Source organism: Pezoporus flaviventris, unplaced genomic scaffold, assembly GCF_033815535.1.
Source record: "Pezoporus flaviventris isolate CSIRO_AGI_PZ_B2104156 unplaced genomic scaffold, CSIRO_AGI_Pfla_v1 ptg000031l, whole genome shotgun sequence".
Taxonomy (NCBI): Eukaryota; Metazoa; Chordata; class Aves; order Psittaciformes; family Psittacidae; genus Pezoporus; species Pezoporus flaviventris.
The window spans coordinates 17,577,303-17,592,878 of record NW_026892579.1 but is presented as its reverse complement, the minus strand read 5'-3'; the positions used below and the strand labels follow the sequence as shown (position 1 = coordinate 17,592,878).

At 42.5% G+C, this 15,576-nt stretch overlaps 1 protein-coding gene across 1 annotated transcript in view; it reads right to left on the bottom strand.

Moving 5' to 3' along the window:
* Positions 1-5,939: 5,939 nt before the first annotated feature.
* GABRR1 (gamma-aminobutyric acid type A receptor subunit rho1) overlaps positions 5,940-15,576 on the bottom strand; it is a 28,249-nt gene continuing 18,612 nt past the window's right edge. Inside the window, exons 5-10 of the mRNA XM_061460301.1 lie at positions 13,647-13,870; positions 10,578-10,660; positions 9,346-9,486; positions 8,721-8,873; positions 7,081-7,277; positions 5,940-6,296 (exon numbers count right to left, since the gene is read on the bottom strand). Of these exons, the coding sequence (XP_061316285.1) occupies positions 6,009-6,296; positions 7,081-7,277; positions 8,721-8,873; positions 9,346-9,486; positions 10,578-10,660; positions 13,647-13,870 (1,086 nt within the window). The 3' untranslated portion in view covers positions 5,940-6,008. The remainder of the gene's footprint in view (positions 6,297-7,080; positions 7,278-8,720; positions 8,874-9,345; positions 9,487-10,577; positions 10,661-13,646; positions 13,871-15,576) is intronic.

Genomic DNA, 15,576 nt, shown 5'->3' with positions numbered 1-15,576 from the left:
AACATGTTAGGAATTTTTTTTCTAATTCAGTTTTTAAAGGATCACTTGAGTACGTAGAGAAGGAACTAATCTTTTGTTCAGATACAAATAGCTGAGTCAGAGTGAAAAAGCAGCTTACTGGCTAACGTTTTTCTAAGCATAAGTGTTATAGTAAGCTTCTGATAAGTAGTCAAGCAAACTGTATTCCCCAGGAAGTTGAATTTTTATCAGAACCAGTCTCTAAATGGTAAACTCCAGAATTCTAATAGAATTTCTAATAAGAATTTATATTCTATTAATTTCTACATTCAGTTTCTAATTCTGGAAAGAAACAGATTCCTTAGCTTAACTGTGCACTCCCTCTGCATTTTTGCACACTTTTTAACACAGGCTGCTGTTTATGAATTCTTTTGAGACTTTCCTTTCTTAGAGGGATGACTGTATGTATGACTATACAGCCTCTATATGTTGCATAGACAACAACTTGACAGTTTTTAGACTTTCTGATACTTCAGTCTCTGTGCTTGTAGTAATAGGACACAGACTGTTAAATATATTAACTGCTCGGTGTCCTTTGAAAAAGTAACTGATTATCTAGGAAGTAGAGGCAGTTAAAGGGGTTTGTTTGGTATTACAAGCCAGTTAGTTGAAGAGCATGACTGTAAGTACTCCAGGTTCCAAGAGGGCCTGTCCTTACACCAGTGTCCTTGCTTTCAGTAGTAAGCAATTTTGACAGATGAATACATGAAACAGGTGAGGGTTGGACTTTGAGTTGTAGGTGTGTCCAGGATTGTAAGTTGAATACTAAATCCAACTGAAATTGGTCCAAGGTTTGTCAAAGGAACTTTCTCTGCAATTTTTAACTTAAATTCTGCTAGTTCTCAGACACAGTTACAATTCATTAAGTTCTGTTGGGTTAACAAGGTGGTTTATGAATTTCCTTAGCATAAGTGTATTTTCATTTCCTCCTGCACGAGCTGCTTACCTTCTTGCTTTGCTGTTTTTAAGGTGCAGTGTTGGGATCTTAGTGATTGCGATACATGCTGCATTGTTGTTTCCTACTGGCTGATGCATCCTTTTCAGGTCTCTTTGTCCAGACTGTCTGGCTGTTGGCTGCATTATGCCCAAGATCATTTAATTACGCATTTCTGAATTAAAATCATGTCCTCATTTTATTGTAATTGTTGCTGGAATTAAAATGAAACTGAAGTGCTGATTAAAGATGAGTTGATATCAATAAAGCAGTTTAATTGCGACTGAATTTTCTTGTCTTTTGATTAATATTGGGATGCTGCATGACTTCATTTGAATAGCGTATTTGATTCCTCCCCCCAGTTTGGTATGATTATATAAGAATGAGGATGTGTAAGCTTTCCATTTTGGTCTGCCTAGTGAGCAGGGTTTTTTGTGTTACTGCTCTTCAAGTACAATACTTAATGGTAGTCTATATAGTTGTAGGGCTGTTTTAAAACATGTTAGAATCCATTGAATAATAGGAATGGTGCTTGGGAGGGCTCTCTGGAGAATCTCTGTGAGGCTAAACCTTGTCCAGCCTCCAGCTTGAAGTGGAGTTGTTGCCAGCACTAGGTAAGGTGAGCTTGTCTTCATTTGCTGAATTCTGGAAGCCTTCAAGGGTAGAGACTTTGGACTTCCTCAGGCAAGTTAGTTCTGATTTGTGCCTCAGAACATTCGTTCTTTAGGTCTAGAACTAAAGCAGTTTGGGATTTAATGTTAGGATTTTACTATAACAATGATACTATATATGAGAGAAACTTACTTTCCGTGGGAATGAAATTGGTAATATGTGCTCATAAATCTATGAAAATATCAGGCATGGTTTTTGAGTTACCCTAGCTGCAGTCGTCCCCAAGCTGCCTGTAACTTAAGAATATTGGAATATATGTCAAGAATAGTACTTCTAGCAGTGAATCAAAATGTGTAGGTAATAAACTGTACTTGCCAAAATGATTTTGAACAGCTGAATGTGAGTCACGGAAGGATGAGGTGATTATGTCCAGACTTTGTGAAGAACTTAAAGCCTCTGCCCTATCAACTGCAGTGCTTCCTTATTTAATGTCTTTCCTAAAACTTGAGTAAAAGATAGGTGTGGCTTAAAAAGTAAACCATGAAATGCGATGGATTACTTTTCATGAGAAGATTTGAAGGAGAGAAGTTGTAACATGCTGAGTTGAGCAATGTGGTGTAGAAAGGTCCAGCAGCCTTTCTTCAAACAGTAAATGGGAAGCTGCTACATGTTCTTGTGGATCATACTTCTGAAATCATTTTGTTGCCATTAAGTACTTGGACCTGATTACATTTCTTCACAGGAGCACAATCTTGCTTGTGACTGCAGAGCCATAACACATTAGCTGTCAAAGTGAGTCTTCGTCTTGTATTCACTGAGTGATCTTACAACTTGCTAACAGCTTTCTTTAAAACAGGCTTTTATTTACAACAAAGTGTTTAAGGTTAAAATAAAAAGTCTACATGATTTCCTGTTTTTTCCCTAAAGATTGCCATTTCCTGGTCCTCAAAGTAACAGGCATCCACAGGGCCTTTGTCCACCAGTCTGTCTGGTTGACTCTTGCTGACACCCACATCTTTTTGTCAGGGAGCAAAGGTGCATACCTCTGAAGACTTATTACGCAAAATCTCTGCTAAGGAAACATTGGCATGATTGCTGCAGTTTTAGATTCCTTTAGGCCTTAATGGAAGTTTCTGACAAACGCATCAAGGAGTTTACTCAGCCACACGTGCATTTGGAAGTCCTTATTTAAAAATACAGTGAGAAGCCAAATGCCTCAGAATTAGGAAAGGCTGAAGTCCACATGGCCGTGGATAGTCTTAACAGCTGTTTATGCACCATTATCACATATGATTGTGCTAGTGTACTTATACAAAGTTACCTTTTGAGCTGTTCGGTCTCGAAGGTAATGGGCAAATGTAATCGCAGCCCATTTCCTCTTAGCTTCTCAAGACCATATTGAAGGATGAAAACACAAATGTAATTGATGTTCATCAGAATTACAGTGCTGGAGCCTTGTTCATAACTATTTAATAAGCCCTAAAAAGTCATCAGGAGTTGTAATTTCCCTTGGTTTTCTTGTTTTATATATATACTTTCGTTTTACATATATACTTTTGGTTCTTGGAGGCTGAAACACGCTTCACACCTCATGGACTCTCGCGGAGATCATTCTTTTGAAGACAGAAAATAAACAGTGCTGTACAAATGTAAAGTTTTATTGTGATTTTGAGTGCTTCTGGAAATAAACCCAAACAACTGATTTCTTGTGGCTGGGCAAAGGAGCAGAGTGTTAATGATTGGGTATGAAACTCGTGCTCTGAAAGGCTAGACAACAGAAGGTGGTGTATGTAAATATGTTTAATGAGTACACTTGTTGATAGCAAACACTGCCTGTATATGACATATCCTGTACTTATAGAATACATCTATATACACATTTACATAAGACTGAAAAGGCACTAGAGTTTCCCAAAATAAAATACAAGTAAATTAACAATGTAAATCCAAACATGGTGGTTGGGAAATCTGTTCAGGTTGGTGGGCTCGAAGGGAAACTTTGAAAATCACTTGGGAAGTTAGGAACCAGTCTCTCACTGAAAGCCAGGGAGTTCAGCATGCTAGTTCCCATTTTAATCTTCAGAATCTCCCTTATACGCATACTACTCAGATGCCAAATAACATGTAGCATGAGATTAAGGAGTCTAGAAAGGAATGTACAGTACTGCAGCAAACTACATAGCATTAAGCTTCTTACGGAGCTGGAGAGCTTACTACAAGATCTGGCACTCCTGTTTGTGCTCTTCTTAAATCGTAGGAATAAATGGGTTTTCACAATACTGCGAATCTAAATACATTCCTGTGCAAGTAGCGCCCAAGGAGTCTCGCAGCTTTTTGAGGGAAAAGGTGCCATTATAGCAAAGAATAAGGTAAGGTGGCCAGCCTCTCCTCTGCTTTTGCCAGAGTGCAGAAACCTTTATGGTTTAATCAAATAGACTTTAATTTCTTGAAAAAGTCTACTGAAGAGTAATATGATATGGAGGAAACTTGATAAAGTGAAACCTAGTATGTGTATGTGGGGAAAAAAAAGCAGCTATGTAGAAATGAGTACTAAAACTATCTCATGGATGGGTGTGTTTTAATGGCTTTTAGCTTTTGTGATTTCATCGCATCACCTATGGAGTGTAGGCTGTAAGGGCAAGATGAGCATAGCTTGTTTTGCACATCACGATTTTAGCAGTTGTAAGAGAGGCTGCATATGTTTACATGATGTTTATTTACATAGGGAATTAAATCAATAGCCAGCAGTGATCAAATAGCTGCAAAGTCTGTGTCACGAGCCTGATGGTAGAGTGGCTGATTAGTCAGGCCAGGGCAGGTCTCATGTCAGAAGATTCACTTTCATTTTAGAGACAACTGCTTTGGTCTGATTCTCAGAGCAGCTACATCTGTAAGAGACAACAGCAGCTGCTGTGCAGGGAGTAAACTTGGTAATTGCATGCAAAATTGTATATGGGTTTAAAGTCCTGTTCACCCAAGCCCTCTGTTAGCTTTGTGGATGTAGTTGTACAGCACGTGGCAGCAGACATGCTATACGCTACGCTTTCTGAGACACCTTTGGTGCTCCTCCTATTGTAAAGGCCCCTGATTCCATTCAACTGATTCTTGTCTTCCTGAGCTATTTTATTACTTCTGCATTGCAGATTTTGCCTCTTCCATACGGAATATTTCTACTGACTGGCTGCTCTGCAGAAACCATGATGGAGAGCTAGGACTTGAGTCAATGCCAAGTGCCCTCAGCTCCAGCTGTGTCTCTTTGCTCCTGCTCTGGAAAATGCTGGGCCTGCTTTAAGGTCACAGAGGGATGCAGGGTGCCAGGGAGACAAATGCAGCATGAAAGCAGAGTCCTCAGTTAGTTGTACCTGGGTCTGCAGTGGAGCTGCTACCTCGTGGTGGAAGTTCTTTTTTACTTCACTCTGAAGTTTTTGGCATGGTAGCTCTAGTAACTCAAATATAAGGCCCTTACTACTGCTTTGTCACCTGTTAAGCACCTTTCTATTATGCTTTTACTAAAACCCAGATGAACTAGGCTTTTCCTGGAAGCAAATACAACTACTGGTGTCTTTACAGGCTGCAACAGGTTCTCAGGCTGTACAGACCAGTAATGCCCAGACTATCGCAGAGAAAATGGGCTTCTCACAGAGTAGTTTTGCTCTTTGTAGACACTTGGTTGTCTTCAATGGGTCATTTTGTACAGAGACCTGTTTCTTTTCCCAGGAAACCCAAGGAGAAAACTCCCACTGACTCAAATAAGCAGATCCAAGGAGAGCTCCTGTGTTTCCAAAGGATTTGATTAGCGCTGTTCTTTAGTGAATGTACATTGCAAGTCATACTTTAAAAAGATAGTCAAAATAGCTTGGTGAGATTTCTTTCTTTTAGATACGATCAGGACAAAGTACAACTCTGAAAGTATTCCTGTGTGGACTTGCCAGCACAGTACTGTGAGGGCAGCATGCATTAACCAGTGAAAGCAAGCTGTAGCTAGCAATAACATTGTCAAAGTGTTTTCCAGTACTGGATGTTTTGTGTATGTAATGGCCGTTTCTGACCTCATCCTGCAAGCATGCAAGTATTTGCATATTCTTGCTTTTACTGTTATTGAATGTGTAGAATTCTGCTGAGTTGAAAGATGCATGCACATGCTTGGGTACTTAAAGAATTAGGATCTCAGGGGCACTAAATGGAGGATGCACTGTATATAAGCAACTAGCACTTATAGTCACTTAATTATTAAAATAGTTTACAGTGGCCTATGAGGCACAAGAAAGAACATAGCACAGCTTTAAGTAAGTATAAAACTTCCGATCATATCACCTCTATTTTGCTGAAATACACAACAACTCGCACAATTATTCATGCCACAAGTGAGTTTTATCTGTTAGCCTTTGAGACTGTACTTTCATTGAATGTCACAACGCTCTGTGACTACAGGAGTTAAGTATGTTTATGAAAAAATGGACCAGTATATCAAGTTAAATAGGATGTATGCACCAGGGAATATTATCCTGGAGTACTTGTCAATGGCATGAGTGTCGATCCGCATGCTGACGTATCTCTGGTTTTTCCTCCTGCCCGAACCCCTCTCAGACCCCAGCGCCAGCTGCACCATCATTCGGTCTTGTTTGTCCCCGTTCTCAGACATGTAGTGTCCCAGTTCATTCACATCCCCGTCGTTGTAACTGCCGTCCACCATCATGGGCCGGGGCTGAGGTAGGCTGCATGCACAGGGAAGCTGTGGACACCAAGTGTGGGATGGGTTTTAGTAGAGTCCAGCTATACACAGATATCACTTTTCTCCTTACAGAAACAGAGGAGAGAAGTCTGAGGAATTCAGGCTGCTGGGACACAAAAGGGAGAGCTAGAGGATCAGCAGCTTTTTCCTTCTCCATTTTTGTGCCTGCAAGACACAGTGTAGTCAGGGAGAGAGTGGGGCTGGCTGTGGAAAAGCTCATTCGGCTTCAGCCCAGCTATCAGGTTGTAAATAAATGCTGGACCTGTACCTTGAAGCTAAGAAAATCAGAGAGCAGGGGGAAACCACAAGGAGGAATGTGTAAGGCCTGCCCCATTTGAAGAGAAGAGGCTGAAATTTTACTTGGTTATAATTAAATGTAACAAAAGCAGGAGGGAAAAATTTGGACCATTGTGTAGGTTCAGACTGTGCCTGGAGAAAAGTTATATAAAGCACAAAATGCAGTATCCCTCTGGTGCTATTCACAGGCTTGGATCCTCAATATAAAAAATACATAAAGGTAAAATCCTAAACCCTATCCCATTTATACAGGTGGTGGGGGACTATATGTAGAGGGAACCAGCATCCTCAGACTCTGAAGAAAGAGCAGTGAGCTTGGGTATGGTTTGTCTACACCCTGGAATGCCTCATTGCTGGTGTCTTTTTGCTGCATTCTCCCAGGCAGCTGGGAGCAGCACACTGTAGTTGCAAGGTTTTGAACTTTGCCAGGCATTTGCCATGTCTTTTCCCAGGGGCATAAGGCTGCATTAGAGATAAAAAACCTCACCTTGTCCCGCAGTTTCCTCTCCTTCCGCTCCTGCACCGTAGTCAGGTAATTCACAGCCGCGTATTCCAGCACCGAGAGGAAGACAAACACAAAACTGACCCACAGGTAAATGTCCACTGCTTTGATGTAGGAAACACGAGGCATGGAGGCATTCACCCCAGTGATGATCGTGGACATGGTCAGCACAGTGGTTATCCCTGGGAATACGCCAGCAGAGAGACCATAAGACTCTGTCAAGCCAGACTCTTTATCACAAATAGAGCTGCTGTTACAATCTCCTGACATCGGAATTCACCTTTCAGTATTGCTTTTCACATCCAGGTGATGGGTGTCACTGCCCGGGAGGGTCCAGGCAGCCCTGATTTCTAACTTGGGTTTTCTTGCATTTTTGGTGAAAACAGCTTTAGTTCTGGTCTCACGGTGTAGCCAGCCTGGTTCCTCACCACACCACCAGCCTCCTACCCCATGGCCAGGCAGTAGTGCTTTGACCATGTGCTGGCTGCACCCCATCTCCAGGCTCAGGACAGTCTGTCCCTGGAGGGGTATAAGTACATTGAGTTGGACTCAGTGCCCCTTATGGGTCCCTTCTAACTCGAGACATTGACTCTATGATCCTGAGTATCTCCTAGTTCAGCCCCTCCACAGCATGGACACACATGAAGCCCATATGCTGCTGCTACTGCTTCCACCCATTTCCACAGGCCTGTTTTCCATCTGCTCCTAGGAAGTCCTGCTTTGCGGGAAGTCACCCTGGTCTGTGCCTTCCCTGGAGCAAGAGCAGAGACTAATGGGGTCCCGCAGGTGTAACATTGCCCCATGTTACACCATGGGTGAGCACAACAAGCACATCGGCAAAGGCAAGAACCCCTGTAGTTCAGTGTTATCCTGGCTCTGAGGGAGGCTTTCTGTGGTCCTCTTATTTCAGGGGCTAATTATGTCACATTTATGATCCCTTTGAAAGTTGAAATGATGTATATAAGCATAAAGGACTGAATTCACAGGAGTATCTGTGTGCTAAAGAGTGCTGCTAAAGGCAGTGCCTATATCTTCCAAAAAGCCATAGCCAAAACCCTTATGCTGCTTTTAATAAGGTCTCAAGGCAATGGATGCTGTTTCTAAACACAGACATAGATAACTGCCCCATTTGCCATCTCTATTATGCCTCTGTATATCCCCTCCACTGAGGAATATGATTTTAACAATAAATAAAATCCTGAGGAGTGTGTTGCCTGGAGTAAGCAGAAACAAGCTTGGGTCTCAAAGTCTGGAAAACATAAACAGCATTTTGCTAAGGGCAAGGCACCTGCTTTGGAAGATTTATAACCGTATCGTAGTTCTGCTCCCATGGTGACTCCTCTGACATATGGCTTCATCTGTCTGAAAGATGTTGCGAAATGGAAAGCTGAATCCCTCACACTGAACTGTGCAAGCAGGGAAGGTAATTGCTTGGTACTGCAGGACAGATGGAGAGTTTGTACCAGGGCCAGGCCCCTGCATGGGGGACACACGTGTGGCATAGCTGATTTCTGTGCCACAGGGCAACGGGGCAGTGCTTAGCACAGGGGACTTCATCTTGATGGTCAAGGCTGCAGCTGCAGCAATTGTCTCTTAGGTCTGCTGACTGCAAGGTTGGTTTTTACCTAATGGGACTCTGGCAGGAACTGCTCGTCGGTCGATCCAGAAGGACACCCAGGACAACATGACCATGAGGGTGGCAGGGAAGTAGGTTTGGAGCAAGAAGAAGAAGATGTGTCGGCGTAAAGTGAAGTTTATATAGAGGCGATTGTACCACCCTGTATAACAGAGAGAAGGAAAAAGAGAAGTCACACCTATACCGAAGTACTTTCAGGTAAGGTCATGTTGCATTAGGGGAAAAATGCCTCATTTGCTTTTAGAAAAACACCGTTAATGACCACAGATAATTGCAGTTTGCAGAAAGGGCTCCTTATGGAACCAGCTATAAAAGTCAAAACATCTTTCAGGACCGTAACTTCCAGAGAAGACAATATAACCTGTGCACTTGAAGAGTTTAATTCTTGTTAAGGCTTGGGGTGATCTTGAAGAAGGATTGTCTTTCCAGACTGTACAACTGTCAAGGTAAAAGTCTGTGGCAGGGACAGCAGCTTCAGCGTAGAAAAGAGGCAGATCTCATGGGCCACAGAAAGGCCTCTCAATGGATAATCCTTCATGGCCAAGGTCTGAAGGGACAGCTTGCACCCCTTTTTCCCCTAGCCCACTCTCTATCAGACACACTCTGGTTCTCACCTGTGCTGCTGTAAAAGGCGAGCTTTGTGGTGGTGTGAAACTCCTGGATCAGGAACTGGGACAGCGATATCCTCTCATCTGTTTTTAGGGAATCGTTTCCATTCTTCCAGTAGAGCATAAGGTCATCTTCAGTGTAGGCATCTAGGGCAGCAAAGCGAACCTGGCAGTGCCACTGCACTGAGGTGTCACACCCACAGCCCAGCGTGTCCCCACACACCTTTCAGGCTACCTGCGGGGTCCCGGCTGAAAGGGCCAAACGCCACGGCCTAGCTGAGAGCCGTGCCGAGGGTGGGAATGTCTGCGGCAAGGAGTGGGCGTGCTCCTTGTCACAGCCCTCAGGCCTGACCCCTGGTACGTCATCGGTTCACGCACATAATATGTATGTTGGGTAACCCGCCACATCAGAACTTCAAAAATTGTCCCTTCTAAACGTCCTAAAATCAGGAGCAAAGGAAGGAGCCTCAGAGGAAAGGGCCTGCTTAGGGTAACAGGAGAAACAATCTACTGATGGTCTGAGGCACGCAGGAGGGAGAATAGTAATGTGGAAATTTAGTAATGTTAATCCCTTCGGATGGGTTTAGTGGCAGCTCTTCCCAGACAGGGAAAAAAAGTCACGCATAAATGCTTTAAAGCAGAATTGATTATAATTTCTTACTGCAATCTTATGAAGGAGAAGGGAAAACCCCCTAAGAAGGGGGAAGTTTAAAACGTTTCTGATTGCAATCTAGCTAATTCATTTGTACATCATACCTGGGACAAAGGAGCTACGTGTGGGTATAAGCTGCATTTGTCTCAAAAAGGTGTAAGAAATGTAGGAGGAAGGTAACTAATGTCAGTGCCCCATCATGGCTGCTATACCACAGATGAACAGACGGTCCACAACAAGGGTGTAGGGCCATTTATTTGTGTATTTGAGGGCACACGGGCGAGCAGATGCAGCTGGAGACTGCTGATGTGCAGGGAAGCGGCCCTGGGCTTGGGGTCGCATGGGGCAGCCTGGTTCAGGGACACTGGCAAGACAGTGCTCATAGCTGTTTTTTCAGAGCAATGCGTTGTTGTTGCAATTCCAGTGAAAAAATAGGGGCAGGGAATTTCTCTTAGTGTTGCAGTGACTTTGTGGGAGCCTCCATGCATGTAGCAACAATTCAATTATTGATATAATTATTGATATAATGAAATACAGTTTGGGTGCCCCTGAGGTGCAGCCCTTGGCTCCCCTTCGCTTTACTTACAGCTTTCAATCTCCAGGGAACATGTCTGTGTGTCCAGTGGGAAGCGACTAAAATCCATGTTGCACATTGCCGTTACCGTAACTCTAGGGATAATAAAACCCACTCCATTAAAAACTTGTCTTCTTATGTGACTATAAAATAATAAAGCTGTGTGTTTGGGTTTTTTATTAAGTAACTATCTGGCCAGTAACAGTCCATTGGAAACAAGCACCTTCCACTCAGAGTCCTTGGTCAGGGTAAACATCACTTAGCAACAACCGAAAACATCGGCTTCACCAACACTGTTCTCAAACTAGAAGTCAAAACACAGCACTGCACCAGTTAACACAAAGGAAAAACATGACTGCTACTGCTGAACCCAGGACAGAGCCATTCCAATTTAGTTAAAGCCATTTTTTCCTCTAAGCAAACCAGTGTTAGAAGAGGTGACTAGAAATTTAGGCCACGACAAATTGCTACTAGATGACAAAAATACTGGAGGAGAAAATGGGAAAGGGCAGAGAGGGACCTTCTTCCTCTTTGACTATCAGCCAATATCTCTCTGCAGAGATTTGTGCCTTCGGGGGATGCTTTGTATGCTAAAATAATGTCATTTTTTTCAAAGCCATCCTAGCAGCATGAGGGATGCAGGTAGGATTTTTTATTCTGCACTCTGATTTTCCAGCTGCTAAATGAGAATCCAGTGACCACACATGGGTATCAACCACCAGAGGGCACAGGCAATGCTGGAGCTGGTATGCTACAAAGACCATTGAAATGCCCTTCCCCATCAATCAAAAGCTCTGGTCATGCTATAGTCTCATTATCTCATTTTTAACAGCATGATTTTGTGTTTGCACTGGAAACATCCATAAATCTTGACTCAACTGTCTTGAACTCTAGGAAAGTAAATGAAGATAGAAGTGTAAATCATAACGGAGAAAGAATTAATGAATTATAGCAGTGCTAATGGTAGACAGACATCTGTCACATAGTGACAAAAACACAGTGCAGTCCCTTATGTTAAGTAGTCCTTCTGCAAGTGTGGGCTCTTACTGATGTTGCTTTCCTATCTGGATTTAGTCTTTGAGTGCAAGTGCTTGGCTCAGACTTGTTGTTTAGGTGCCAGTGAGGTCTACAGTGGTTTTCAAGACAAGAGGAGGCAAAGTCTGGCGAAGAACCTTAAAAAGGCAGACATCAAGGAAAAATACAATCTACAGGCAAAGGCATTCAGCAAAGGCAGGCAGGCAGCAATGACCCGTTTGCTCCTAAGGGGAGACCAGCATTCATACTTCCACAGTGTTCATGAAGCACTCCAACCTACAGTTTGCCACCGAATGAAATAATTAAGCTCTGTCAATTTGCTATTCAAGACATTCACCACCATTTTATAAAGGACAAATGTTTAAGCACAAGACTGTGCATGGCAGGATCTAAGTAGTTTGATCTTCAATTCCCATCTTCTTTAGACACCATAAAGGTTTGCTGCGCAGGTGATTGGTATCATGCAGCAATATGACATTATATTGTCTTTTTTTCTTATTGTGCTAAGGACCTGAGCAAACTTTGCAAAGGACTAAGGAATACCTGAACCTTGTCTAATGCGCTGAGTGAAGAAATAGCTTTAATAAGGAGAAGGTAGACATTCTTCAGGCTTTGAATTCCAATGTACAGGAATATAAAAATGTCATAGAACAAGAAAATTCTTGTCAAACTGATACACCAAAGGGATCAAGACTTTATTTGCTTCCCTTTCTTTTGTAAAATCATAAAACACCTCAGCAGGCTGGGAAGATGAATTTCTCACTTGATGGCAGGCTCAGCTCTACCTCTGCCACTCCTAAGGTTGCTGTATAGAATGCACTTAAAGGTCTTCACAGCTTCTGCAACCCTATCATTAGTTAAACTTATGTATGGATTTTGCTGATGCTGACCTCCTAGCAGTCAGATTTTCATTCTCTTTTGTCCTTCAGAATACATTATCTGTCATCTGATACTTTGCTTATTTAGGATGTGTTTTACTATTTCATTGCTGTGGAGACTGTTGACATTCTTGCATCCGAATATTGTACAGCAATTTCCTCTTTAATAGGTTCTTACGGGTCATTTGGCAAGACTTGTTTTCTCAGTGGAGCTGCAGCCAAGGAAAACTAAAGCGCTGATTTTAGTTTCTTTTGGAGACTGACAGATGCTCCCCATCTAGTATAAAGGTATGAAAGCTCTCCAAGTATGAAAGTGTTAGTTATCAGAAAGAAAAAAATCCTGCTTTAATAATGTTCAGACTTAGACCAGCAATGTTTCTCCCAAAGCTGATCAACCAGTTGGAAAATAAGGGAGAAAGCCAGGATTGGGATCACCCCTCAAGCTAGAAGACAAAACAGTTTACCCAAAATGTCCCTTCAAGGAGCTTTTATGCATTTCACATGAAACTGAGCAAAAAGCAGGAAAAGCCAAAGTCAAGGGTTTGGTTTGCTTTAACCGTACATGTGAGTCACCCGGAGCCATATACCCTTGCTCTGAAGCTTGTCACTTCAGATGTTGAAGGATGTTCTACGTGGTTTGTTGCTTATGATAAAGCTCAAGTTGTGCTTGGTGTAATTTATGTTTCTTCATAATTACCTATTAAAATAGAAATTGCACATTTTGCTAGGCCCAGGGACTTTGTTGTACAGTGGATAACTATAGCTGCATTGGACTTCTGTTTATTACCAGAAACTGCTCTCTTCCTTGCATGGTGCCTTGGCTCTTCATCAGTGTGCCCCACAGCTCACTGGTCCCCAGCGAGATGCCCCAAGGGGACTATGACATCTGGCTACAGCTTTCTGACAGCAGGAGCACTGGATAACAACGCACACAAGGCAAAAGCACACTGGTGGAAGCAGTGACATTAGCATAGAGATTGACTTCCTGCGACAAGCACTTAATGAACTTGCACAGGGACTCAGATGTCAGTGGATAGTCAGCACATTCATTCTTTGTTAGGCTTTTTTTTTTCAGTATGAAGTCATGCAAAAGCACTATACAGGAATCAATTAAACCATTTTCTCTCTCGCTCCACAAATAACTCCCGTTGACTGAATGCAGCTTTACCTGAGGCTGTAAAGTACCTTCCCATCTGGCTGGACCCGCAGCATGACATTGTCTGTGGTGGTGTCGTGGATGAAAGAACGCTTGGAGTGGACAAAGAACATGTCAGGGACCCAGATTTTCTTCACCAGTCTGCCATCAAAGGTCATGCTTTGGTTGTTGGTGCTGGGGAAGGACAGTCTCTCATCTTTCCAGTAGTGCCTTAGGTAAAGCGTCATGGTGAAGTCCTGCAACAAACAGGCTTGTGTTACAGCATACACCTTATTGGCATAGCGGTGATTTCTCCTCTCTGGGACAAACCACAAGCTGTAAAGTACTATTCCTGAAGGAACATCCACCCCCTGAGCTGCAGGGGACATGACTGGCTGCAGCTTATTTATTCCCCAGGTCAGACTGACTTACTGGATTCAGAAATCAGAGGCCATGCAGGCAGTGAATGCACCTCTGAAATGCAAATACTGCGTTTTGATGTCTGCAGCCACTCCAGGGATGAAAAGGCAGACATGCTGAGGCAGCAGTAGGTGGAGAGTGCCACCGACCACTTAATCCCACAGTCCTATATGGTGCTGCATTTCTGGACCCACCTGTGAAGAAGCATTTGCTGCCTGCATTGCCCTTCATGCTGCTCCGGCAACTGCCACCCCCCAGGCAGCTGAAAGAGCATGTTGCAGTGAGAGCTCTCCCTCCAGCACAGCCACTGAATTCTTTTTTACTCAGTATTTGACGAAAATAGGGTTTTCTGCTGTTTCTCCCCACACATTGTACTCTTAGACCAGAGGCATGCTCCTTCTCTTTGAGCTCTGTTGTATTTGGAATCAGACCCCAGAGGTACATAAATTGGGTTTGCCTTATTTCTTATTTCAAAGGGAGATCTCACATATCTGAAGATAACCTCACATACAAGTGTTTATAGGCACAATATCTTTGTGTGTATCTTAATATATTGCCCATAAACTGAGGGAAGTGTCTAAGGCTCATAAGTCAGCCCTGATGTCTGAGGTAGAAGTCAGATAAGTTTGGGGTGCTGGGTTTTTTTTTTAATTACTTGACAATTGAACTTTTTCTCCATAGCACTTTTCAAGCATTTTGAAATATGGGGGGGTTCTGCAGTCTTTTTTCAGCATAAGTGGTTTGTTACTTGCATTCTGTGCTATTATTATACTAGAGGCCAATATAATTCTTGGGAATGCTTCATAAAAGAAAAAAAAAAAGATAAACTCCATGGATTGAGCAGGTAAATAATGAAAATAAAGTAAAATTTAATAATAATTAAAAAAGAAAAAAGAGAAAGGACTAAAACTCCAGAAACACCAGTGATGCACAATACAATTGCTCACCACCCACTGACTGGTACCCAGCCTGACCTGAGCAGAGATCTGCCCTTCTGGGTAACTGCCCCCAGTTTCTATACCGGGCATGACATGCTGTGGTATGGAATACCTCTTTGGCTAGAAAATTAACTCTATCCCAGCCAAAACCAGGACACAGAATCTCTGGCCTATGATAGATATTTATAAGTTTTCAAATTAATTGGGGGAAAAAAAATCTGATTTCTAACGTCCTAATGAAATTTCATAATGTCCGCTATTATTTTACCACTGTCTTACAAATAGTCAGAAAGTAAGAGAAAAAGAAGGAAACACTGATATATGTAACTCCTCGAGCTTTAATTTAGTGCAGACTGAATATCTCTGTCACTGCTGTCTCTTCTTTAAAAAACAAGCAATGGTCTTGCAAACCACTATGGCCTTTTTCTATAAAGCTGCACAAGTTAAAATGAATTGATTCTGACAATATAAAGTATTCTCCATCATTGTTTTGTAAACAGCCAGTATTGACCCTGACTGTTTGTTTTACTGGAGGCCATACAGTGTTTTTCCTTGTGTATTACTGGATGTTTGCAGCATGATGTGCAGGGCAGTATTCAAAAACC